Genomic DNA, 26,486 nt, shown 5'->3' with positions numbered 1-26,486 from the left:
TGTATAAACTTCGATAAGTGACACACTGGAAGCTCAAGGCAATGCGTGTGACAAACACAACAGTACAATCTGTCAGAGGAACAACAGACGCAATCAGTGGTGGAAATACAGTGACAAAAGAAGAAAAACTTTCAGGCTGACCACTGTTTGGAAAAACTTGCAATAAAATTTATTGTACCACACAATCATGGACTCATACACGTGCAACATTGTACTAGAACAGTATATCAACACAGCTGAACATATTTACATTGTCCTCTATATAACAAAATAGCAATACTGTAAGACCTCTGGATAATGTATATAACATTTCTCATGTAACAACCCGCCCCAGCCCATGATCGTTTAAGACAAAAGATGAGAAAAAAAAAAAAAAAAGGTTCAAGAGGAAGGAAAGAAAAAAGAGGAAAGCCAGAGAGAAAGATCCTCGACTTAGTTCATCTACTGTTGGGGCGACCCAGAGGCCATCACCCAGGGGACCCTGGGCCTTCTGCCTCGACTAGGGGCGCTGAAAAGGGATCCTACTCTTCACGTTCACATTTGATTATTTTTCCCTGTAGAGAGGTAAAGTGCTGGGTAGTTGTGCCCGCCTGGCTGTGAGTGAGATGGCCTGTTCAAAAGGGCTGGAACAGGTCAGCTAATATCTGTAGCACTTTGTGAAAAGGGCCTTAAAGGAGAGCCTATGTAGATGTCGTAACAAGTACTGCTGTGAATGCTCGGGTTCACCATGAAGAATAGGCATTAAACACAACAGAGAATGCCGACCCAAACATGTATAAGTGCTTAATGAGTACCCGGAACAGTGTTATGAAACATTTATAAAATGTCTTTATCTTTATGATGCCAGACCCTATTCTACAGAAGTAGTTTTTATTTCTTTTGGTTGACTTGAAAGAAAGGGGATCTACCAAATGGTCAGGAGTAAGTGCCATTAGAAGACTACATGAAGTCTCAAAAATGAAGAGTAAAATAGTGGAAAACTGACTGATGCTTTCAAGTAGCACTTTGAAATGAGTGGACATGCCATCAAGGGAAAGTCAGTGCATTTCATTCCTAAAAAGAGCCACCCTCTCCATCTTCCCATCTCCCTCTCTCCCTCTTGAAAAGTCTAGTCTCAGACTGCATTCATCATCTCAATTACTCAGTACAGGGGTGTAATGAAGCACTGTAAAGGTCTCACACACTAAACGATGCATGAAAAAGCACATTGCTTCTCATGAACACCAAGAAGGCCTTGAACAAGAGGGGTAGATCAAAAGGAAAATCCATTCCTGAAGGTCAATAGAGAGTGTGTGTGGGGAGATGGATTTGGGGACAGGGGTGGGGGGTGTTCAGTGGCAACAGGAATCGGTGCTAAAATGTCTAGCTGGTAAACAGTTAGTCAGATGAACCAGGCAGGGTCCACATGATTCAGATTACCTCAGCACCACCTTTAGAAGAGAACACACATCTGCATGATGAGCAAGAGTGCACGCACGCGCGCGCACACACACACACACACACAACTCAGAATGACTAAATAAACAGGCCAACTTTTTGTTTGCAGTTACATGATGAAATTGGGGCTAAATTCAGGAAGTCAAAAAGCTAAAAAGGAAAGAGGAACAAAATGTGCTTCCATTGTTCAAATTCCATTGGGGTCTGTTAGGTCAGTGATGTGGTGAAAAGTATTTCAATAAGCTCTGAGTTTAGAAAAGCAATGACGTGTGAATATCTTGCGCACACCTCAATCAATACTGCATACAAACGTACAAATGGGACACATTAACCAGCATGTGGCACTGCAAGGTCACCGACTTGTGCAACCAACTTGAAATCCAGGATTTAGGGAATGCATCCGCACACACCTAGATTTCATTGCAAACACAATTCTGCAATACACTGCTTTATTCTGCTCTCAGTTTAGTCTTTTGGCTGGTGAGACGGATCCTCTCCATGGCTTGTCTCTGGATACTGCTGGAGTTGAAGGCATCCAGCACCTCCCCTGGCCCTGTTCGTACCTCCCCTGGTCCTGTTCAGCACCTCCCCTGGCCCTGTTCCGCTGCACACATAACCCCCCTCCCTGCGGATCATTCAGCCTGACTCCTTGCTCTTGACTGACCAGCATGACATGACTGTCGCACAGCCAAGTCGTCTCTCATGAACCATGAGGGAATATGGGGAGAGAGGGAGAGAGAGAGAGAAAGTGAGCGAGAAAGAGGGAGAGAGAGAGAGGGGGAGAGAGAGAGAGAGAGAGAGAGAGAGGGAGAGGGAGACAGAGAGATAGAGTCCAACAAAATAATCTATATAATGATTTAAAGATGTAAAGAAATCTCCACAGATCAGCAAGAAAAAGGTGAACACAATGACTGAAGAGGGAATGTGTCTAAGCTTTGGTTCATGGATTCAACATTCTCAACACCCACTTTCAGAGTCACATGAAGAGAGCGGGAGGGGGAAAGAGGATGTGACAAAGAGGGCTTTTGGGGTATGTGTGCTTTTTTTGTCCTTTTACATTAAAAGGGAATTGACATTTCTATAAAAAGACCCCTGTTCAGTCCGATGTGAATAAAATGTTGAGGGGGAAAGGCATTTGACAAATACTATTGAGGCAGCAAGCTGTCCTATCGCAGAAATTGCTCTGAAAGCAAAACAAGAAGACTTTGACGAGGGGAAAAAAAGGGAACTCAGGGAAGGTGCCTTTCTGTTGCAATTACTTCAGGAAGGAAGAGGGATGCACAATATTTATTTGTTAAAGTTTCAGTCCATGTCAAAAAGCCAACATTTCTGACATAGCTTAGCAATGTAGCCACTTTCCACGTAAGCCCAGTTTCTCCTCCACTGTAAACTTTCCTTGATATTCATTTTTGATTTTTTTTCTTAGAAAAATAAACTTTTTTTCTTCAATACGTATTAAAATAAAAGTCATCCAGCAGATTTTCACCATTCTGTAAGTTTTAACAACAAGGAGAATTGTCATTCCAGGCGCCTTGTATTATGTGAGAATCAGTCTGTGTGCTGTTCTTTGACTGTTCGAACCTTAATATTTTTTTAATGAAGTATTGGGTAGGGCAACTTAGATGCAACTAAGTTTGTTGACATTTTGAAATAGTACTTCACCCCAATCACATTCTTTGGACTTGCAGAATTCAATGATCCCAATACATCAAACCTATCCAGACTCACTGTGACACAATGAAAAACAAACAAACAAACAAACAAACAAACAAACAAAAATAATACAAAAAAATCCTATATCTTAAGCATAAATTATACCTGTATTTCTTTAGAGTTAACTTGGCACATATAGAAATTAGATACAGGAAGACCAACCTCTGGCTGCACTAAGGGCTCCATTCATCATACAGGAGAATATGGCAGAGTTCTTCTGAAGTCAGTCCTCCGCCCTCCAGCCTTGCCACGCACATTCAGATGATGACCATCTTTTCAGAAGGTGGGGGTGGAAAAGTCTCTGTGGATGCGATCCTTGGAAAGTGATTGTCACTTGGGATTGATTGTGGGGAATTCAATTCGCAATCGCATCAAGTTTGGGTCTTGCCACTGAGAGCAAGGATGCCGAATACAAGACAAGACAGGTCAGGGTGCTGTACTTGAGAAGAGACTAAGCTTATAAACAAAAATACAAACAAAAATACAGAGAAGTCATTTCTGGGGGAGACAAAAACTGCCGGGATGCGTGGGAAGCTGTGCATAGTTCACGAAACATGGCATGTTGAAAGGATAGCAGGACATCTCTTGCCCCAGGGTCAAAGTTCGATGTGTACTAGTGTTTGGGAACAGGAAGTTTACTGCTGCTGGTTGGATCACACAGAGACTGCTTTTTGACACTTGAAGCAAACGCTGTTGGCTGCATGTGTGTATTGATATCTATAGATATATATATATATATATATGTATAGAAAGACTTGTGTTTCAATCAAGAATATACATTGGCAGTGATCTCGTATAAGGAAATCAAACAGTCAACATTTCCACAGAGTCAGGGGAGGTGAATGTTTCATGGAAAACACATTAAAAACAAAAAGTGTGAAATGTTTGTCAAAGAACATGACAGTGATTGGCTAAATGCTTCCTCTGCCTATTGACAGAAGCTTAGAAAGAAGGGAGGAGGAAAATCAAGGTGTGACTGTGGCCATTGAGTTATAAAGATGACAAGTAGTGTATCTTTCTCTTTTTCCGAACCTTTTCCTGTAGCCGATGAAACCACGGGGACAAAAATAAAAAGGACATTGCGCAAAACGGGCTTCCGTTCCATTGTTACTCTTCTCTTCCCCTTTAGTTTAAGAAGGCTTCCTGGTTCCTGATCCTGGCCTTGGTTCCTCTCTGTCGTCCTGGTCCTCTGTCTCCGTGGCAACACCGGGGAGATGTGGGTCATGGCTCAGGACTTGACCTCTTCGTGCTCCTGCTCGGCCGACAGCTCCACATCGGACAAGCCCACTTCCACAGCCAGGATGAGTGAGGTGTCCGAGTCACTGCTCAGCGGGGCTTGGTGTTCACCTGCAACAGGAGAGACACACAGGAGACAGCCTGATCAGAAACTAAATGTTGGCCAATAACAGTTTCAGCTAAAGCTAAAGCTAAAATAAGACACAAAATGGAGGTGAACGGTTTCAGTTACAACGAAGGCTGAAGAAGTCGACATAAATGGAGGCTAGAGAGGACAGTTTCTCTTACAGCTTTGACCCAGATATGGCATGAATGGAGACCAGGGTAAACAACACTCGTGGCTGCAAGGATGTTATGGCTGAAACACTTAAACCATGTCTGATTCTACATAGCATGGAGCTGGGTTGGGTTTCATAACTGTAGAAAGCCATCACTATGCATTAGGAGACAGAATGAGGGTTGCCTTAGGGAACCACCAAAAATGAACACCTGCTAAGGTTAACTGGTTTCTGCATACACACGAGAATCAGAAGAATAGCATAATACGTGGTCCAGATGTAGCCTGCAATGGCAGATGGTGACCAGCTGCTAGAGACCAGTGGAGGTGGTGCATGACCACTGCATAAAGGAAGCTGAAGTGCAGGGAAAATAAGCTGTGTTGCTGCAGTAGAGTCTCCCAAAGCTGAGACTGCTGATCAACATTTATTTGTTTATACACGTTTAGGACTGAATCTATGTATCGTCTATTATAGAAACTTAAGGTGAAAATGGCACTAGTATGGTGAACTATTTAGTCCTGTACCTACAACTAAGTACTTGAGAAGCTGGAACCACATGGACAGTCTTTCTCAAGGATACTTCAACATGAGTCCAGAAGGTGGACACAAACTGATTTTTATATGAGTCAACTACCACATGAAATCACTGCTATGTCATCAGAATGTTTTTTATTATCATGACATGACATAGCATAGCATTTAGATTTACATAGAAGAAAACTAAGCATGACAGCCAATTTATGGTTTAGCATACCTCAAGATTTAGAACCAAAAGTTCTGTAATAAAAACTGACAGCACACATGTAACTGAGAAACATCCGTCGGTCAGACCTCATCGACAGCTACTATCAAGAATCACACGAAACTACATGAAAAATCTGCACCCCAAAGGATTTCAAGAACTAGAGGAGGAACAGAGAAGAGATGCAGGTGCCTAACGCTCATCATAGGAAAGAAAGAGGCTACAGTCTGTGTTAAATGTGCTGGATTACGAAACAGTAGATTAAGTGGGAGAGGTCCGCAACAACCTTTTGAGTTTATTAGTGTGGCCGTGTATGCACTGGGAGAGATGAGAACAACAGTGATATAACCCCCCCCCCCCATAGGGCGCATCTAATTTGCTTTAACGGCTTATTCCAAACTCGCTAAAACTCTTTACACAACATGTTTTCTTGGACATTTGGCCAGACACTGCCCTTCCAGAGAGTCCTTACAAAACCTGCATGCAGCATGGGAACACTTTCAGAACTCGCAGACAGTGATCCAAACAGCGGAGGGCTGAGATTTCCGCTTGCTGATAACGACGGCTGAGCCCATAGTGCTATTTTTAACCCTCTTGCTGTGGCCTGACTCGAGTATAGCTGATTTAAAACAAACTGGCAACTCGTCTAAGAAATCAAGTTCCTCGCCTCTCCAATCAACACCCGGCAGGGGTCAAGAAAAGTTATTCACGTGTAACTTTCGAAGTGCCTGGTACAATTAGCAGAATAAAGGTTATCATAGCCTTGTAGCGCGTTTGACTGCCATGCTATAACTCATGAGCGTCTGAAGCTTTGGGCCCTGCTGTTAAACAAGGCCCTACTCCTTGGCTGGATCGAAGCATGTTCTTGAGTGTTACAGACAGACAGAATCCAACAATTAACATGAAAAAGAGGCATTTTTACCACCATATCAAGAAAGTGAACTCAAATGAGAAAATAGACGGGTTAGGTCTGTGTACATATTCTGACCTGCACAAAACCACCTCACTTCTTATAACAAGAGTGAATCTGAGCAGTGGCGTTCCTTGCCTTGGGTTACATAAAAGCACCGCTCAACGGGAGAGAACAAGCCATCGTCTCAGACGGCGTTCTGATGATTACCACCGAACCAGTGGGGATCCATCCAAGTGCTAAACGATCACAGCTGCCTTACTCCCATCCCTCTCCCATTCCAACCCCTCCCCTTTTAAACCCCTCCCCTTTAAACCCCCCTCTCCTCTGTCCCACCCTAGACGCTCATAAGGTAATGGAACATGATGAGGGGACAAAGTGGTGGCGCTTCATTTTAATCCAATCATGACTCAATGCCCAAGAGGCAGGCGTTTGTGTGTGTGTGTGTGTGTGTGTGTGTGTGTGTCCATGGTAACAGCTCAGCTGCTGTGGCCGCTGTAGGTCTGGGTTCGATGGTGGGGTCAGATACAGCAGTAGCCATTAGAGCGAGTCTCGTTCTCCTACTGCCTGAGTGACTCCATTAGCTAGCCACCATTATCTCTACCTTTCCACCCCCTTTATAAATCTCCTCCACCCACTCCCTTTCCTTTCCGCCCTCACACGCATACACACTTCCATACTTCTGCCACCTTTCTTATTTATACACATTAGACCCATATGCCAGTGGGCACACAAACTCATGAACACACATATATTCACACCAGTGGACACATTCACTCACACACACACACACACACACACACACACACACACACACACACACACACACACACACACACACACACACACACACACACACACACACACACACACACACCTAAGCCCTTCTCTCACAGCATCACTCAGAAGCCATCTTAGGTTAGACTAAATCTAAATCCAAACAGGCAGCCCACAGTGGTATTTGCCTCAACAGTGGGATAGCATGGTACAACATGTGCCTGTGAGGACACAGCCTGCAGGACAGAGGGACGTATGAGAAAACCAGAGCAGGATTCATCAGCGCTTACACATATGAGAGCAGTCAGCAATATCCAGCTGCTCTCTCACACAACTAACAACCGCCCCCCCCCCACCACACACACACACACACACACACACACACACACACACACACACACACACACACACACACACAAACTTAAACTCTCAGCCAAGGATTAAACACTTGGCTTGGGTCCCCCCTTCAGGAATGCTGTTCCTGTGTTTCCAGCGAAGAAACACAGCTTTGGAGGAACGGTTTAAGAGAAAGACTGCAAGGGGGTAGAGGAGAACCTGAGAGGGAAAGCGAGAGCGAGACACAAAGGAAGGGATAGATGCAGAAACCAAGATGGAGAGTTGGAGAACAAGCCCTCTGAGGTTCTGATTGCTGTAACCAGCAGGGTGGGAAGACAGGGGGTTTATCCATTTGCTTGCTGGGGAAACAGACTGGTCGCTATTGTGCGGCTTGCCCAGGCACACTCCGTACACCTCCAGGCCTAAAGCAGAGCTCCTTGGTGGATTCAGGCCTCACAGGGTGTTTTCACAGCGTGCAGAGGAGAGTGAGCCACTCACAAAGGCGGCATTTACTTGTTCCCTGGCACAGGTTTTTTTTTTTTTTTTCGCAACCCCCTGCCTCCCTCCCAGTCCTGCATGACGGATCCAGCTCTGACTGGAATTTCAGTACCACCAGCAGGAAGTGGCGGTGGGGCTGCCAGAGCAAATAATTCCAGGCCTGAGCCACTGCACCCAGGCAAGGTGAAAACACAGAGACATTCACACACACCCTCACTGTGCTAGTACAGCAAGTCATACTTAGGAGTGATCACTAGTTGCCCATCTTTGCTAAGACTGGGGGCTGGTTTACAGGTCTGGCCTACTCTGGGGACTGCTGACTAGTCTTTTGGCTAATTCTATTCAGAACTGGCTAGTCTTTTGGCTAATTCTATTCAGAACTGGCTAGTCTTTTGGCTAATTCTATTCAGAACTGGCTAGTCTTTTGGCTAGTTCTATTCAGAACTGGCTAGTCTTTTGGCTAATTCTATTCAGAACTGGCTAGTCTTTTGGCTAATTCTATTCAGAACTGGCTAGTCTTTTGGCTAGTTCTATTCAGGATTGCTGGCTAGTTAGCCTAGCAAGTTCATCTAGCATGTTTTTATACTTGACTGAATTAGCAAGGGTTACAGCAGGTTACACCAAGAGTGACTCTGCCTGAAAAGTTAGTACAAATAAAATAGCACCACCAATTAAACTGCTAACATTGCTTGGCATGCTAACTAAAAGCAAACCAGAGCAGACTGGATTCAGAATTGCTTGTATGACCTACAAAAAGTGGTGAAGGGCTGGGTATATATTTTTTGTTTAGTCCAGTGCCCCTAGAGTGCCCAGACTCATGTGGTTAGGGTAACACAGAGCAGGTGACTGCTGACCCAGTTTACATGATGGAGGCAACAGCAGCACCGAACTAAAATGTGCTAGTCTGAGCTCCCATACAGAGCATTAAAAGGACCGTGAGCAAAACTACTACCCACAGACAGTGTTTCGCATCGTTTTATAACTCATCTTTAGGATGACATGTTTGTGAAGAATAAAACAACATTTAATTTGAAGGAAGAATATGTAATATATTTATGTATTCATAAAAATACCATGATATATCAGACATACTAAGTTGAAATACTGGCTTCTTTGATAACAATGCTATAGCCAGTATGTTCTCTTTGAAATTTCCGTCGTGGAGCGGAACGTCTGTGTTTTGGCGATCACGTCCACTGCCTATTTCCCAGTACCATTTCGACACCACAGGTTGTCAGATATGATACAAATATGCCGGTGAAACTGGAGCCATGGAGGCAAACAAACAAACAAACTGGATCAACAGAGATACAATTTGATTCTAAAAAGCCTCGCCATCCTTCTGAAAAGCTCTATGACCAGAGACGTAGTAAAATATTAGTAAATACTGGAGATGCATTTGAAAGATGGAGGCAGCTTAGAGCCCAGAAGGATTTCAAGATGAATGCAGAGTTGGCCAATTTTCAAAAAGCCAAAAAGCATTGAGCGTCAGCTAAAGTTAGTTAACCTTAACTAATTTATCACGGCTACTAGTAGGGATGGGCATGTTAAGTAATTTCAACATTCGAGTATTTGTATTCATACTCTGTGGTCTATGTGCAGATGGATTATTGTACGTTTTTGAGACACACAGCCAGTGAAGTGATCCCAACTAGTGCTGGCTAATGCTGTCATGCTAACACAAGCTAATGTTAACTGCCATCAGTCACACCAGAAGAGCGGTTTACTACCTTGGCAACAACCAGCGTGACAAAAACATACGACAGAAGTTGGACTCTAAACTGACTCAATTTACAGATGTGATTAGTCTATACATTAAATTAATACCGACGTCCAAATCAAGCAAGGTTCTTGCCCATCCCTAGCTGCTAGATATTTATCTATAATATCGAATAGAAACCATACTGTTTTAGAAGCGGTCAATTTTGTGAAAATCAATGGATGCGGTCAAATTTTGCTACATAGATTAGATAGTAATCTTGCTATATAGATTACTAGGTAGATATTTTCTGTGCACTTAGGTTGATTATGGCATATTCTTTTTAGCTATGAGGAATCTGTGTCTGACTGGGAGAAGGATGCTACTACTCTGAAATCTATCACAGCAACTATGAATTTGAGGTGGGAGAAATAGTGATGGCAAGAGTGCAGGAGTCAAAGTTCCCAAAATATTTCCATAACTCTTCCACAATTTTTCCAAATTTCCATGACCATTACATGTATGCCCCCTCTTGACTGCATTCGCCTTATACATGAATGTTCACAACAAGTTCACTGGAAAAAGATAATCAAGAAATGACAAAACATTGTCATGACTTTTCCGGACCTTTGTGTGTGTGTGTATATTACTCACTGCTGGCGATGTGGCGGCTCTCTCCAACCAGGGAAAGGGGATCGGCGTCATGGTAGACCTGCGGTAGACCCATGGAGCGTACGGCGGGGTCCAGCACCACCGAGCTCTCGCTCACCGTCACCTCACTTGCCCCCGTCACTGGGTTGGTGGGTGGCCCTCCCACAGACTCCTCATAGTCCGGAGGGATGTCGTCTGAGCAGTCAGCGTTTGGCTACAGAGGGAAGACATTTTTTTTTTTTTTTGAGGAAATAGAGTATTGTCAAAAACAGGACCTATCCATTAACCTTCTTGAATGATGCTGAAAGTGGGCCTGACATGAAAGGGGGGGTCCTGGGTGTGTGATGTGATGGTAGGACCTGGTAGGGGTGGGGTTGATCCTTAGTAAGGGTCGGATGTAGACGCCTGTGAGTAGGAAGATGCAACATTGGAAAGAGAGGTGAGGAAAGGGGGGCAGTGTCGGAGAGGGATAACTGGGAGCAGGAATTCCTGGGACCTGTGGATAGCCATGTGGCCTGTTTAGGGCAAGACAGGGAGTGGCTCACCGGAATCCCTAATGCTTTAAGGATGTTCATCTTGCACATGGGACACGTCCTGTGGTCCTGCAGCCAGGGGTCCACGCAGTTCTTATGGAAGACATGTCTGACGATGGAGAAACACCAGTGAAACACAACCCAACTCAAAAGCCACCAATTCAGCCACACTTATACTTTACTTAGGGCCCATAAGCAGCAGCAGCACTGAGAGTAGGATAAAGAATTGGCCAGCATACAATGCAAGTTAAATGGTAGGACATCTTTCAATGAACAGGACAATAGGTGCCACATGAAGAGGACACCTACTAATGTCAAAAGACATTCAGCAAATCTTTTCTGTCTGAAGAAAACCTACCTGCAGGGTAATATCCGAACCACGTCACTGGGCTTGTAGCCTTCGATGCACACCGCACAGTTGTCAAAGTCCGACTCGGTTTCCTGCAAAAAACAACACCAACAAGAGGCATTTGCGGATGAGGCAGCATACCCTTTTGGCAATGGCTTTCCAGGAAAATGAAAAGAACATTAAGGAACACAGGGGCAGTAAAATGCAGTGAGCGTGTCTGATGGGACTGAGCAACCCCTTAGGCAAGGCACGACTCCTTATCAACAGGCACAGAGGCACTATATCACCCTGTTATGGTTATGTTCACATCAACCTCCACTTATCCTGCAGATTTTTTTGGCTTTTGATATGCACTTCAGCACCTGTTGTTTTAGATCTCTGACTTTAAAAATGACCAGTTCCCCCCCACAAAAAGTGAACTGAACATATCAAGTATTAAAATAACAGACTACGATGATCAGTCACAGAAACATCTGTTAGGCAAGGGGATGGACATACATGAGGCAGACAACGAGGTCAGTACCTTGTCTCCCTTTCTGATGGTCCTCACTTGCAGCTTGCTAATGGCTTTTTTGGCAGCGTCTCCCAGGCGCCTCTGTGGAGGAAGCAGCTTTAAGCAAGCATCACAAGCAACAAGGGACTCGTAAAACCCAACAAGCACCACTCTCTCATTATCTGGGCCAGCAGCACATCTGGCCAGAGAGCACAGAGCTCCTCTTCTGCTCCAAGTGCTGCTGATGTGTGTTTACTCTCTAAGAGTGTGAAACTTTCCCCTTTAAAATCACATTGACAAAGCTTTAAAAAGTTATTGGCTGCTTCAAAATACCACCACCACCACCACCACCCCCCCCACCCCCTCCCTCCAAATCAGGTGGTTGGTGTTGGGAGGTGAGTGTACCTGGTTGCGGTCTCGAGCGTTGGCATAGCGGAACCTCTGGATGTAGTAGAAGACCAGCCAGGCGAGGGAGATGATCATGAGCACGATGAAGGAGATGGAGACGAACACCACCGAGGTGCGGCTCACGTACTTCTGAAGGTTCCGCGTTCCTATGGTGATGTGCATGTTGACTGGAATGTTTCGCTCCAGCAGGGCGATGATCTCCCGGCCCTTGGGTTCCGGGATCATGATGGCCACAATTTCACCTGTGCCTGCAGGGGAAATAATATATGAATGGATATTGATGTAACATTTAACCACCTAAGTTTAACACCAAATGTAGGGACAGAGGTTAGTGTTGACAAAAATATGAAGTGATTTGCCAGTATATAAGAGCACGTTAACTCCATCACTACTGAGAATGAATTGAAAAAAATGGGTGTTGCCATAGGGATAGCTCCATCTATATAAGAGGCCATACAAAATAAAAGAGTCTGTTTCACCAACAAATCATTAAGGGTAGTCTAGATGTTTCCAAAGATGTTGATGTACTCGGGGCGACAGTGGTTCAGGAGGTAGAGGAATCGTTTAGTAATCGGAAAATTGCTAGTTTGATCCTCACCAAGTGTCGAAGTGACCCTGAGCAAGACACTGAACCCCTAATCGCTCCCGATGATAGTAGCCTCTGCCATCGGTGTATGAATGGGTAGATGTCTGAGGCATTGATGTGTAAAGCGCTTTGAGTGCTCTCTCAGTAGAAAAGCGCTATATAAATGCAGTCCATTTACCATTTACTCAGAGGCACCCAAATGAAATGCTAAAGTAAAGAATTGTGCTTTTCCTTTTCCTGATTATTTAAAACCTTCAATAAAGCAACACTACTTCCAATTCATATTTAACACTCACCCTGCTGGGTTCCTTCAACGATCAATGGAATGATCCACTGGCCAACCTACATGAACCACTTTCTAACCACATGAACCACAAGTGCTCAGGGGAGGGTTTCAGGAACACTAGCCACGAGATGATGAAGGGTGAAGGGCACCAGTAGCAATCACATGATCAGACAGTGTGTTGGCAAGTCAAAATGTATGCAACACAAACGAGGACAGATAATGGGATTCTTGTACAAGCCATGATTCTTCTACAAGGTCTGTGTAAAATACAGCCAGCCAACAGCAAAAGCGGAAATTCTCCTGCATGAAGGCCTATCTTATGGGTTCACAATATACAAAGTGCCATGATTAGATGAAATATAAAAACGACAACAAAAAAAGAAAGCTGCAAAGATAAATCCGTAGTCTTTTAAACACCATTTGGTTTAGCTAAATGTCACATATGTATTGTACACCGAGAGCAAACTTTCACTGTGGGGTCCACTGCTAGCCTTTAGATGTCCATATATTGCCCAATCCATTCTGTTCCAATAAATGGCCTGTTGTGTGGTATTGTATGCAATCTATTGAAAGCGTTTATGCATACAGTATATCCCCACAAACCTGCCATTGCCCCATCCAGATAACACAGATGAAACTCTGCAGTGTCCTGCTTCTCTGCTCGGACAGGGACATACCCAAATAGAGGCTTGTTCACAGCTACCTGTTTGTTGCACTACCATAAATAATTGCTGTGGGTAGCTGCAAGGGCCGAGGCCCCTGGACCAGCCAGATAAAGCCATCACAGACAGTCAGACGGGCACGCACACTAATACACAACTCTGAGTCAGCACAAGCACACATAAACACGCAGAGTCACAGTCAGGTCATATCCTGGCTGCCAGCGGGGACGTTCGATTTTGGTGATCGTTTAATGAACAGGCGGCTATAGCACAAGCATCAGACACTCATGCACTCATGATGTCGAACACATTTTCACCCCGTAAAGTCTTTTAGACACAAAGCCATTCACACCCTCTCTAAAACACAAACACACTCAGCGAAAATCTGGTTGTTTGTGATCTAACTGCATGCAAGCATTCATTCTCTCTCGCTCTCTCTCTTTGCCTGCAGATCCATTTAGCCACTACAACGTAATTAAATTACCTCGAAAACTCTCTAAATCAGTTAACAGGATAGAACATTACAGCTGTGAATCTATGAACAAGTTATAACTCGGGTCGGCAGGCATTTCAGTAAGAATACAGAATACACAGCCGAAAATTCTCCAGCAACTAGCAAGTCTCCTGACACCTCTTAGATCACCACTAAAGAGTGGGAACAAAACATGCCGTTGAAAAGTTGCATTTTTACTGAGAAATGTGTCAAAACATGGATGACAACATGCAATGTCAGGACTGGACCTAATTAGAGGAGACCTTGAGGAATGCTGGCAACTCCATCATTACAGCCTCCTCTGCAGGTGTGCCTCTGCTCTCTCTATGGAGCAGCTTAGTGGAGCAGCTGTGAAGTTCAGACACATCCAGCTCAGATGCCTTGCTTTGTGACCTTGCATTTTCTGGGCTTCTCTTCCTCTTAATTACATTTCTAGAAGGGTAGTCAGGACATTTAAGTCTTGTTTTGCAAAACTTTGGCATTTTATGTGACAATGCGAGCCTGTCTGGGTGCCTGGATGCAGGTCTTCTGGAGATTGTACGTCACATGTAGATTGTTTTTGGCAACCTGACGCGTGGATGCTGAATTACACAGGTCTTGCGTTTTTCATCTCCCCCCTCCTTCCTTGTTTAGGGGCTGCTAGGAAATTGCAAAAGGGACACCAGACATGCTGGACTCCCCCCACATTCAGCCACTTTGAAAGAGAGAGAGAGAGAGAGAGAGAGAGAGAGAGAGAGAGAGAGAGAGAGAGAGAGAGAGAGAGGTCGACCTGCTGAGCTCCAAATGGCCTGTCTGCCAGGAAGAGCAAATCGATCAGGCAGGGAGACGCCATGGGAGGGCTGCAAGTTTGGGGGGGGGGGGGGTGGTCTTTGGTCTGGCACCACATCAGAGCACAGTGTGGTGAGGACAATGGTGGTGTAATAAAAACAAATACAACTAAACACAAACAACTAATGCTAAAGCTAAACTATGTATCATTTTGACATGCAGTAATAGTTTAGCTGTGCATGCTTTGAAGCTGTTACGATCACTCTGTTCTCTAGTCTAGGTGTATGCACTGCGAGAGGTGCTGATGCAGGACTGATCCGAGTGAACACCAGCGATGGCACTTTCCTATGACTGTGGCTGCTACTGTGATGGTGTGTGTGCCTCTGCAACCTAAGGGGAGGTGAACTCACTCACCCTTTACCACACAAACACACCCCCACGCTTTAAAATACAGAGGTTGCTCGGTCTTGCATGTTGATTTAGTTAACCCTTGCACATCGAACACAGCCCGAGCACCCTGTGTAATCTGCACTAAACTAAAGTAAAGGACACCTCAGCTGCTTAGGGTAGAGGGCATGTTTATGGTGGGTTTTAAGCCAAGCCATCACAAAGGTGAAGATCCTACCACTAAATGCGCTCCCAGAATACTGAGCCTCTGTATTTCTAAAACCATCTATCAACTAATTATAGTACACTACACCGAAAACACTGACTGGACTGTTGCTGAGGCACCAGGCTCTTTATCAGCCCGGCTGAGCAGAGAGGCCCTGGGGGCAGGGCTGAGGACGAGTGTCTGAGCTGCACTTAGCAGTAATGAGAGGCTCCCGCACATCAATGGGTCCTGCTGGAGACCTGGGGGCGACACCACTGATCCTCCCAAACCTCAGCTCAGAGTTAAAGCCTACCACCTCACATGGAACCGGCCCATCCCTTAAGACAGCCAACTCACTCCCATGGCCCTGACTTAAGCCTGATCTATGGTTGTCCTTTTCAGCAGACACGCAGAGCCCTCTGCGTCGTTGCAAACCCTCTCTGAGCACCTCTCCGTGGCCTGACGTGCACCTCCAAATTTTTGTAACTATACGTCGAAACGACGGAGACTGCAGGGGTGTGATTGATCCAATCCATCAGTGTTTATCTTGTGGGTAGTAGCATGCTAACATTAGATAGCTGGCTCAGACACCTCGCAAATCCCCTCAGATGTATTTTTCTGTTACAATAATGGGGTTTTTACATTGTGCAGTGTCAATTTCTCTGTAACTTTTTAAAAATCGAAGCAAAAAAAGTCAAACAAACAACCTTTATGTGCAAATACGTCTATCTACGGCGTTTTTGGTCCGCCATCTTTTTTTTTCCCAGCGTGGCAATTTGATTGGCTGATCTCCGGAAAAAAACGTTGTGCCCCCTACTGTTCTGGCGGTGAATTGCATTGCGACACCCACCAACCGACAGAGAACTTCGTAAGGTTCACAACTCCGTCAAAGTGACTGCCTGGCCACACAGTAGTGCAGTCGTAGAAGCATATCTCTGCCTTTACAGTAGCACTTAAGCGCTGCTAGGCATTTTGGGATGAGACAAAGGGCTTCATGGTGTAGCACCATAATACAGGAGTGTCAGATGGGCTACACTGCTGCTGCTGCTCCTGCTAAAAGACCAGACGAGAGAGGGGGAGCACAAATCCACAGGCTTTTCAGACTTCTTATGCTTTATGCTTTGAATGGGCTTGTTCCTTAAATCTGTCCTCTTTTTTATATTTTCTGTTTAATCTCTGATCTCCATGACTCACAACTTTGCGGGCCTGGTACGAACAAGTTGAATCTAGTGCACTGCACACAGGACTAACCGTGTGTGTGTGTGTGTGCGTGCGTGCGTGAGATATAGAGAGAGAGAGATAAAGAGACGAACTGGGTGTATATATGGCACTGAATCTATGTAGATGTAGGTTTATTCTGGAATAAAACAGATGTAAATATGCATGAGACTGAGAGTGAGTACTTGAGTGTGAGTGTGTGGTGTACCCAGCTGCTTCCAGGTGGGCACCACCAGCTGGGCTCCTCATTGTCAGCTGCTGGCCTGAAAACTATATTTAACTCACTATGAACCATGAACTGTGGTCTCTCTCTCTCCTTCCCCACCGAGAAAGACTGCTGTTCCAGCCTAATCATGCTGCATTTGAAAATCCTGCTTATGTAATGCCAGAGTCCAAATGGACACCATCCGCACTAGGAGAGAAGGCCAACACACACACACACACACACACACACACACACACACACACACAACAGCAGGGAAGACAAGTGAACAGAGTAATTCATGTAGTCTTTTCATAAACTCTTCCAGCAACCGTTAGTTAACGGCAGAATCGGACAGAAAATGTCTGTGCCGAAACTGAGGTGTGCTCTGGCTCCAATATGCCTTTGGGATGACAAAACACAACAGAATGTGACCAAATCCCCTTTGAAAGGGAGTGAAAACAGCATTCTAATGGAATTAGTGTATCAAGTCCAGCTTTCCTCAGAGCTGCAGAGAGACGAACTCTAACAACGTACAAGACACACACATGCACCCACACACAGACACACTCAGAGAGTAATCCTGCACCCAGCGCCAAGGCCTGGCTGTTACATAACGCTGGCCGAGAGAGTGGGGAGCCACGGCCTCCAGAGCGATGGCTGGGTCTCTCTCAGAGAAGAAAACAAGCAACACACACACACACACACACACACACACACACACACACACACACACACACACACACACACACACACACACACACACACACACACACACACACACACACACACACACACACACACACACACACACACACACACACACACACACACACACCCTAAACTAGAGATGCACGATATATCGGCGGCCAATATATTAGTGGCCGATAAGTGCAAATAACAAAATATTATTATTATACCGATATCGTAATTTCGCCCGGTATTTTTAAGGTCTAATTTCCCTCCAATTATTCTTTCCAGCGCAGCCTGTTACGCATAGGCCCGTTGGCTGGCTACACTAAACTTTTTGAGCATGGTGTGCAGTCCTTGAAATAATCATGTCAGCTGTGTGGAACTACTTCACCATATCAAAAGATGATAGTAGAGTTGCTGTGTGCAATAAATGTTCGTCGGAGGTACAACGAGGAGGAAACAAGGCAAAGAGCTTCAACACCACTAACCTTATCAGCCATCTCAAATCTCGTCATAGCCAATACGTGTTCAAAGAATATAAAGCCGCTACCATGACCAAGAAAACTAAACCTGCAGGAGGCAGAGTCTTTCATACATATATTGTGTTTACATGTGAGAAAATAAAAAGGTAAATCTAAAAACCTTTTGTACCCTTTATTGTTATTAAAAAAAATATCGGTTATCGTATCTGTATCGGCCACAATAAACCAATAATTATCGGTTATCGTTATCGGTCCTAAAATTCCATATCGGTGCCTCTCTACCCTAAACCAATCAGAGTGCTCGGATACTATAACATACACAGACACACATGCATACAGAACATAAACATGACACACACACACACACACACACACACACACACACACACACTCAGAGAGAGAGAGAGAGAGAGAGAGAGAGAGAGAAATCTGACAGAACATCATGAAAATCCCACACACAATAGAGTTCACAAACAAACGTACGATAAGACACACAATACACAAATATATTGGGCACACAAAATAAAAACTTAACAAACATCAACATCGTGCAGCTGTCACACCACTGTAACTCCCAAACTCATCCCAGAGGGGAGTCACTCATCCAAGTTGGCTAAAGGGACTGTATAGACAGACAGGAAGCTTATGAGCGGCAGGGGACATTTGCTAAGCACTAAATAAGCATGACCTCAACATAAGCTCTCTTACAATTGCAGATACAATAGCTTTTCTAAACAAGAATGAGGGTGTGTGTGTGTGTGTGTGAGTGAGTGAAACAGAGAGAGAGAGACAGAGAGAGAGAGAGAGAGATAGTGTGTGTGTGTGTGAGTGAAACAGAGAGAGAGAGAGAGAGAGAGAGAGAGAGAGATAGTGTGTGTGTGTGTGTGTGAGTGAAACAGAGAGAGAGAGAGAGAGAGAGAGAGAGAGAGATAGTGTGTGTGTGTGTGTGTGTGTGTGAGTGTGTGTGTAGAGAGAATGCTCTATTGTGTGAAGCGTCTGCCTGGATTTGTAATCATTATGGAGGTCCTTCATCCAAGGTTTAACAATGAACAGACCCCATCCGCGAAACTAGGGCTAGTAACCTGGGGAAACTAGGGCTAGTAACTTGGGGTTTGCATTGTGTACACGTTTGCATGTGAGAAAACGCCAAACGGAAAGCATTACAGGGCAGTTCACACAGACACACTAGGATTGTATATGACAAGGGAGGGCTGTGGATGTTTACCAAAATGTTTGTAAAGGTTAAAAGGCATACATGGAGGCCTCAGCCTCTATACACAGCCCAGTTTCCCCCTCCTCTCATATTACTAGCATGACAGTCCCACAGAAGCCATAAAAACTGAGGCAATGCAGGCCTCTATACTCCCCATTTTCCATGACTAAGTTCAAGAGAATGTATCTCAATGTTCAGATCTGCAGGAATTTTAAACACCAAAATAGCAGACGCTTCACGCTGACGCAAAACAGGGCTGAAAGTAGCTCCTTCAAACTGGGTCATCTCCTTTCCTCCAAGATGACTTGAGCCTTAGCCCCAAAACTACATGTGGCATGGTTGCCATACACACTGGTGGTTGTGTCTTGTACACTGTGTGTGTTTGCACGTTTTTGGTGGTGAGGCGCATGCGTGTGTGCGTGTGCGTGTGGCTCAGGCGACTGATCCCCTGGTGGCTGTGTTTAGTGCTGAGCTGGGGCTTTCTCTCTTTGGCTGAGGGAGAGGCCTGCCGCAGGGTCCTGGATTATGCAGAGCCTTTGTGATTAGTACTAAATACAAAATAAAAATGCTCACTACTTCATCGATGGAGGGTGTGTGTGTGGCTGTAGATGGGAGCCACATCTCTGAACACAGAGACCGTGTGTGTTTGTCAGTTTCAGTGAGGGTGTCTAGGAGTGTGCACATGTCCTATGAATCTTTGTAATGTATTTGGTTATGCAGCCCTAAATGTTTGCGGCTGTGTTTGTGTGTGGATAAGATTCTGTGACAGTGTATGGGTATGTCTGACCAACTGAAGGTTTCTGAGCAAATCTGCCTGTGTTTGTGTTGGTGTGGCGGTGGTCCATCGGAAAAGCCTTCACACCAAACACCACTAATTCCCCCAGGAGGTCTGATGCAGACGACTGCATTTCTTCCGGCCTCGTTTTGTTCTACTTGCGTTCCTTTAGCTTTAAGGGTGAGAGGTCAGGTCTGTTTTCCCTGAGGAAGCTCCTGTAATCACCACAAACGCAGACCGGTGACTCGCCCTACAGAGTATGCCGGACACAAACAGCATTTATTTCCATGAATCCAACCAGCCTAATACTTTGGGACCATTAAATCTATCCCTCAAGAGCTGGCTTTGCCCATCTGGTCCTGCAAAACACAACATAGTACATGAACTCAAGTATCTGATCCCAGATCAGGTCACGGATAGGCTACGGTGTTCAGAGAGCAAGCCTGGGAGACCTGCAGCTGACTGCAGACAGAGTCCTCTCAGTGCAAGTAAGCACACACACACATAGCCAGACGGGCATAAAAGCAAGGTCTGATGGGATACCTGAGGGGCACACACAGAAGGCCCTGTGCAGCATTCATAGAAGGGGTCCTGTGTTTTCGGTTTTGTCCCAGGTGCATCCTGGGAAAGGCCTTACTGACTGTTGCTTGGCATGTGGTGGAACCACACATACACATACATATACACACACACAACACACACACACACACACACACACACACACACAACGTAGGCATACACTGAGCCACAGCAATACTTTCGCAACAAGTACAACTGCCTTGTCACTCTCACACAAAACACCTACTCTCTCATACCCATCACCACATCCTCGAGACACCCATCTATCCCTACTCTGACCCCATCTCCAATCACACACACACACACTCCGTCTGTCTGTCATTTTATTTTGCATAGTCCTTTGGTGAAGTTTTGGGGTTGGATTCTGTCCCCACTTGCCTACTTGTTGCTCGCACTCACTCTCTGCCTCATTCATCACTCAGGAATTTTTTGGCAATGACCAATAACCATTAGCTGTGCAAGAGTTAGGTTACCTGTTGGAGTATTGATTAGTATTGATCATTCCTTTTGAGGTCCTAAATCACAATCCTTTATCTAGTTTGTTTGTTTATTCGTTTAGTTGTATGTTTGTAGATGTCTAGTTAGTGCTGGTACAGTGGTCTGATTGGTGCTCTGGGCTTCCGTTGGGGGCCTTGATGTGTGGTTGAGATGCTAAGGAGGAGCCTGATTTTATTGTTGTTTGCACTATAGACTTGTAAAAACATTTTGATTTTATTTTACTTGTTGCTCGCACTCACTCTTTGCCTCATTCATCACTCAGGATTGCTAGCATCCTCTTTCTCTTTTTTGCTCGGTGTCTCTCACATTCCTGTGTGTTTCCCTCTCCCTCTTTTTGTCTCTGATGTTTAAGTCTGTCTGTTTTGCTCTCGAGTGTCTGCCCCCACCCCACTCCTGGTCATCATTTCTTCATCTGGCATTCTTCTATATAGTAAATAAACTCCTAGAATGTATCTAAGTAAGCTGGGCAATGGAGGTCTGGAGATTGTTCACTGACTAGTGTTCCTGACTTCCTCCACCCCAGCTCACTGCATCCTCTTCCCTTCCCCTTGTCTCCTGATGCTGTCTATCTCTCCTCTCAGGCCAGCCTGTCGCAGCTCGCCATGCCTGAATATGAGAGAGAGCTGCATGTCACTGGAGAGGATTCCACAATGTGTGTTTTTGTTTGTATGGCATTATCGAATAAAAGTTAAGTTAATGGTTGGAATGTCTGACAACCGCTGTAACCAAATCGGTTAGCTGGATTTATTCAAGTTGCTGTCTAGCGAGCTCCCTGGTCAACAATCTGCAGAGGGTGAAAAGAAAGCACTCTTTTGATCAGTCAGTTCAGCCATCTCTAGTGCAGAAAAAATCTCGTAGTGATCCCATAAACCAACAGCTGGCTAGTGCTTGCAATGCACACCTGGCCTTTATGCTAGCTATTTAAGCCACTGCATGCTTTAACAGCTGCAAGAAATAGCCTAAAATAGTCTATTGTACATAGTCCACTGTGGCTCGTGATTTAGTTTCATGAATAAAAAGGTTTCAAAAACATCCTCCCCTTGACTTTTTCACAAATCGCACTCTGGGGATGCATCATGAACACCCTGTCAGGATTAATTGCTAATTGAAAGTAATCCAGCATCCTCTTATATTCTTCCATACGATGAAGCCAGAACTGGCCTGATTAGACTGAGGGCTCCTCCCTGGCATCACAACCACACATCAAGGCCCCCAAGGGAAGCCCAGAGCACCAATCAGACCACTGTACCAGCACTAACTAGACATCTACAAACATACAACTAAACGAATAAACAAACAAACAAACAAACTAGATAAAGGATTGTGATTTATGACCTTAAAAAGATCCTAATGTAGACAAATTTCAACTAAATGGTTGTGTTCAGTGGATGTTCAAAGCGTATGGTGAAGTTGCTGCTTGTAGCTTAGTCTGCTGGCTAATTAGACCCCTCTAAAGCTGTTATCCTCTCTTATGAATCCGACTAAAGCCTTCATCCCCAAATGTCACTGACCGATGCATGCCTTGAGCAATAATCAAGACTCCAACAGGTAACCTAACTCTTGCACAGCTAATGGTTATTGGTCATTGCCAAAAAATTGGGTCTCTAGATATGAAAATGAGGCAATGACCCTACACAAAGTAAATAGGAGCTATTGTCTTACCTTGGCATAGTCACTATCTAAAGTTACCGTTGTCCAGAGCAGTGGTTTAGATTAGAGATTTAACTTTTGCCAGGTTCTATTTGTACGGTATCCTGATATAAAAAAAAATCTAAATATATGCCACACAATCAGAAACTTTTAACAAAATTTCCATTACATTTTTCCATACATTTACATTTAGTTCCATTTCAGTAGCAGTTGTTTGATGTCCTACAAAATGGCCCTACGCATCTTTAGCCTTTGAAAGCATAACAATCAGTCATAATGTTATGCTTACTGGTGAGACGGGAGAACATTCAGAGTTTTCACTGATCCTGCACATCACTAAATGCGCGTTAGTCATGGCAACGCTGTGGGGGTGCGGACGAGACAGACGCACGTCGCTGACCGAGCGTCCCAGACATCCCCGCCCGCCACACTAATGAGTTGCCATCGGGCCGGCAGACTCAGGGAGGTTGGGTTGCCATGGTGACATCTCCACCATGCACCGTCACCACCAACACCCTCCTACCCCACTCCACAAGCCACTCAATCTCCCTCTATATCCCTTCCCCCACATGGTCTTCTATGTTCATTTTTGTAGGCAATCAGAGCATTAAACACAGGTACCCTCCAGCATACGAGTCATCTGAGGAAACTACTGCTAGCACAGGCTAACACACACACACACACACACAAGCTCTGATCCAGGATAAGATTAACCTTGAAAGAGAATATCTACAGGGTGGTTAGGGAGAGATGCAATAAATCCACAACTTTCATCCGTCAGAACACAGAAAAGGATGCAGGATGCCGTGTGGCACCAGAGGTTAGGGTGGTGACACCACTATAGTTTGTCATCATTAACTGTTTTTTGAGGAGTAAACACTGAAGTGTATCACTATGTCGTTCTACAAATGTGCCTTTTCCTTAATGTGCGTATAAACCTACCCATGCAGTTTATCCCTGAAGTAAAAATGTATTTGGGTTACAAGTTTGTGTAATGTTTGAGCACAAGAGCAACACCTGGCTATTTTAATCTTTTGATAAGCTCAACAAAGCCTCTTCAGTCGTCGATCTTCTCCTAATTTGGTTCTACAGTCCCAGTCAGAGCTTGGTACAGAATTCCTTCAAAACTCAAATAGTGATAGATGGCTGTAGACACTATAAACAGTGATAGGTGTATGGCTGTATACACTATAAACAGTGATAGGTGTATGGCTGTAGACACTATAAACAGTGATAGGTGTATGGCTGTAGACACTATAACTAAACTGCAGTGATAGGTGTATGGCTGTAGACACTATAACTAAACTGCAGTGATAGATGTATGGCTGTAGACACTATAACTAAACTGCAGTGATAGATGTATGGCTGTAGACACTATAACTAAACTGCAGTGATAGATGTATGGCTGTAGACACTATAACTAAACTGCAGTGATAGATGTATGGCTGTAGACACTATAACTAAACTGCAGTGATAGATGTATGGCTGTAGACACTATAACTAAACTGCAGTGATAGATGTATAGCTGTAGACACTAACTAAACTGCAGTGATAGATGTATGGCTGTAGACACTATAACTAAACTGCAGTGATAGATGTATGGCTGTAGACACTATAACTAAACTGCAATGTTGCTTCTGAGAAGACTTCTTAGGTTTAGGACTCATGTGGGTTGATGCATGATCTGACAGCTTGTGTTATCAATATTATTTATAACCTTGAAGACTAACTGCTCCCAAGCCAGTGTAAATTCCCTTTACAGTCCTGGTGTGTGCACAGAGCCTAACCTGGAACTATCCCAAACACCACAGAACACTGATGGAAGAATGGCCACAGCTTGAACAGATTCCAGTTTTCTCAGTCCAAATAAGGAATTCAACAGGAGTGAATCTTAACAGAACAGTTACAGTGTAATACCGCATGATTATTTATGACAGAGAGAAAATCCTTCTCTTTCTTCCATTAGACTAGTTTTGGTGCAGCAGAACAGAGAGAAGAAGAAATTATAAACAGTACTGCAGAGGGGAAGGGGTTCAAGAGCACGGTTCCTGCTACATTTAAATCCCATAATGTCTGCATGTTGTGTATTTGGCCACTACATATACTCAGAGGGGACAGCATTGCATAACGTCTATGCAAAACGTAGCACCCCTACCATTAATACTGACTACATGTTCTGTAAAACAAACTGTGTTATTCGTGTAGTTTCCTCGGTTGACAACACCGCCACCATGTTTTTAGCAACCATAATGTAAATACAGATACAATGCTAGGCCTTTAAAGATCAGGGGTACATTTAATACAGAAGACACAAATGGCCGAATAGTTAAGGATTTGCTGAACTTGTGCCTCAACCTGTTTACCTGTATCTTGCGAACAAAGAGATAACACGGCTAGTCGCTGGAGGCGTCGCTGAATGTTGATGTGTTTATGAGGGTAAGGCAATGATCACATCATCATTTAATGAATGCGGCCAGTTGGCAGCGCCGAGTGGAGAACTGCACGACACTTACCTTGATGAGGCATTGTTATGGTTTCGTTGGCATTACTCGAACCCACGTTGAATATTACTACAGCAGACGCGTTGTGGCTTGCTGCATGTCGAATTTTATCTTTGTACGTGCAGTTGCCGCGGGCTATCAGTGCAATCCACGCACTGTTGGTGTTTGGAATTGGAAATTTAGTGTTGGGGTCACAAGCCTGCCTGTCTTGCAGGACGGAGGGCATGACCACCACCCCTTTGGCTTCTTTCTTGAGTGAATGTTCGCCATAGCGGCCGCACTCTGTTTTCTCTGTTTTCATCTCAGAAGTCACGGGATCCAGATAGGTGATGTTCACAAAGGCGGTATACCATTCCTCTTTCTCCGCCACGGTGAAGTCTAGACACAGCAAATGCACAAAACAAAAAGATAGCAGCCATGTTGAAAGAGCCAGGCTGCGACAGGCTTGTATCAGGGACATTGCCATGTTGATAGGGAGGTTAGAGAATGTTCCCCCTTCGCCAAGCTAGCTCGCTCGCTACCAGCTAGGAGCAGCTTCCCGCTATTTGGAGGCTTAATCCCCAGGAACACACGTCGGTATCTGGCTATCTTCCCTAATAAACTGAAGCAGTTAACTAAACTAGCACTAACACTAGTTACTGCTTTAATTTACGGACGTTCCAGAATATCTGGTCGTCTTAAGATGTTATTACAGTTGATCGCTGAAGCCCTCCACTATGTCGATGCAGCTGTCCGTGGCCTGCAATGTTGTGAGACTCCAAGGAAGTTGCCAAATATTTCTCCCCGTGATCCCATATGGTAGTGCAGCACCCACACAATCTGTTTTCTAGGGTAGTTTTTGTCTGTAGTGGCAACCAAACAGCAGCTTAAACCACAACAGATGGAAGAACGGCTGCTGCCACCTGCTGGCTCGGAGTGATGATGACCACATTCTACAGACGTCACTGGAAATCAAAAATAAATCCTTGGGGAAGTAGTTCATGTGTTGTTGCACATGTATGTGTTCCAAAAAAGAGAGATAATCTGTCTACTGCTGAATCACATCCTTTACCAACCACGCATTACTCGTGTAATATTACTTAAATATATCCACATGTCGGTATATATAATTATATCTACCTGGCATGGAATACAATATTAATCAGAATCATCTCCCAAATACGTAAACAAATGCACTGAAACACCGCAAACAAAGAATTAAGATGAATATCCCGTAATGCATAATAGG

At 44.6% G+C, this 26,486-nt stretch overlaps 1 protein-coding gene across 1 annotated transcript; it reads right to left on the bottom strand.

Annotated features, from left to right (window-relative positions):
* Positions 1-146: 146 nt before the first annotated feature.
* rnf150a (ring finger protein 150a) lies at positions 147-26,486 on the bottom strand. Its single transcript, XM_031560513.2, has 7 exons — positions 25,271-26,486; positions 12,058-12,308; positions 11,683-11,754; positions 11,169-11,251; positions 10,823-10,919; positions 10,281-10,491; positions 147-4,497 (listed from the first exon to the last, which is right to left on the bottom strand). The coding sequence occupies exons 1-7, from the start codon at positions 25,722-25,724 to the stop codon at positions 4,379-4,381; spliced, it is 1,287 nt and encodes a 428-aa protein (XP_031416373.1). The 5' UTR covers positions 25,725-26,486; the 3' UTR covers positions 147-4,378.

The sequence above is a fragment of the Clupea harengus genome, chromosome 22 (genome assembly GCF_900700415.2).
Source record: "Clupea harengus chromosome 22, Ch_v2.0.2, whole genome shotgun sequence".
NCBI lineage: Eukaryota > Metazoa > Chordata > Actinopteri > Clupeiformes > Clupeidae > Clupea > Clupea harengus.
The sequence above is the reverse complement of the archived record's forward strand: the minus strand, read 5'-3'. Positions and strand labels throughout refer to the sequence as shown.

What these genes read in the sequence shown, in the direction of transcription:
- rnf150a (XM_031560513.2), bottom strand. Translation starts at nt 25,724, where the DNA reads ATGGCAATGTCCCTGATACAAGCCTGTCGCAGCCTGGCTCTTTCAACA. An exon ending in ACGCTCGAGACCGCAACCAG is followed by an intron (nt 11,755 to 12,057) that starts GTACACTCACCT and finishes CTTCCTCCACAG; the next exon opens with AGGCGCCTGGGAGACGCTGC. An exon ending in TTAAAGCATTAGGGATTCCG is followed by an intron (nt 10,492 to 10,822) that starts GTGAGCCACTCC and finishes TTCCCTCTGTAG; the next exon opens with CCAAACGCTGACTGCTCAGA.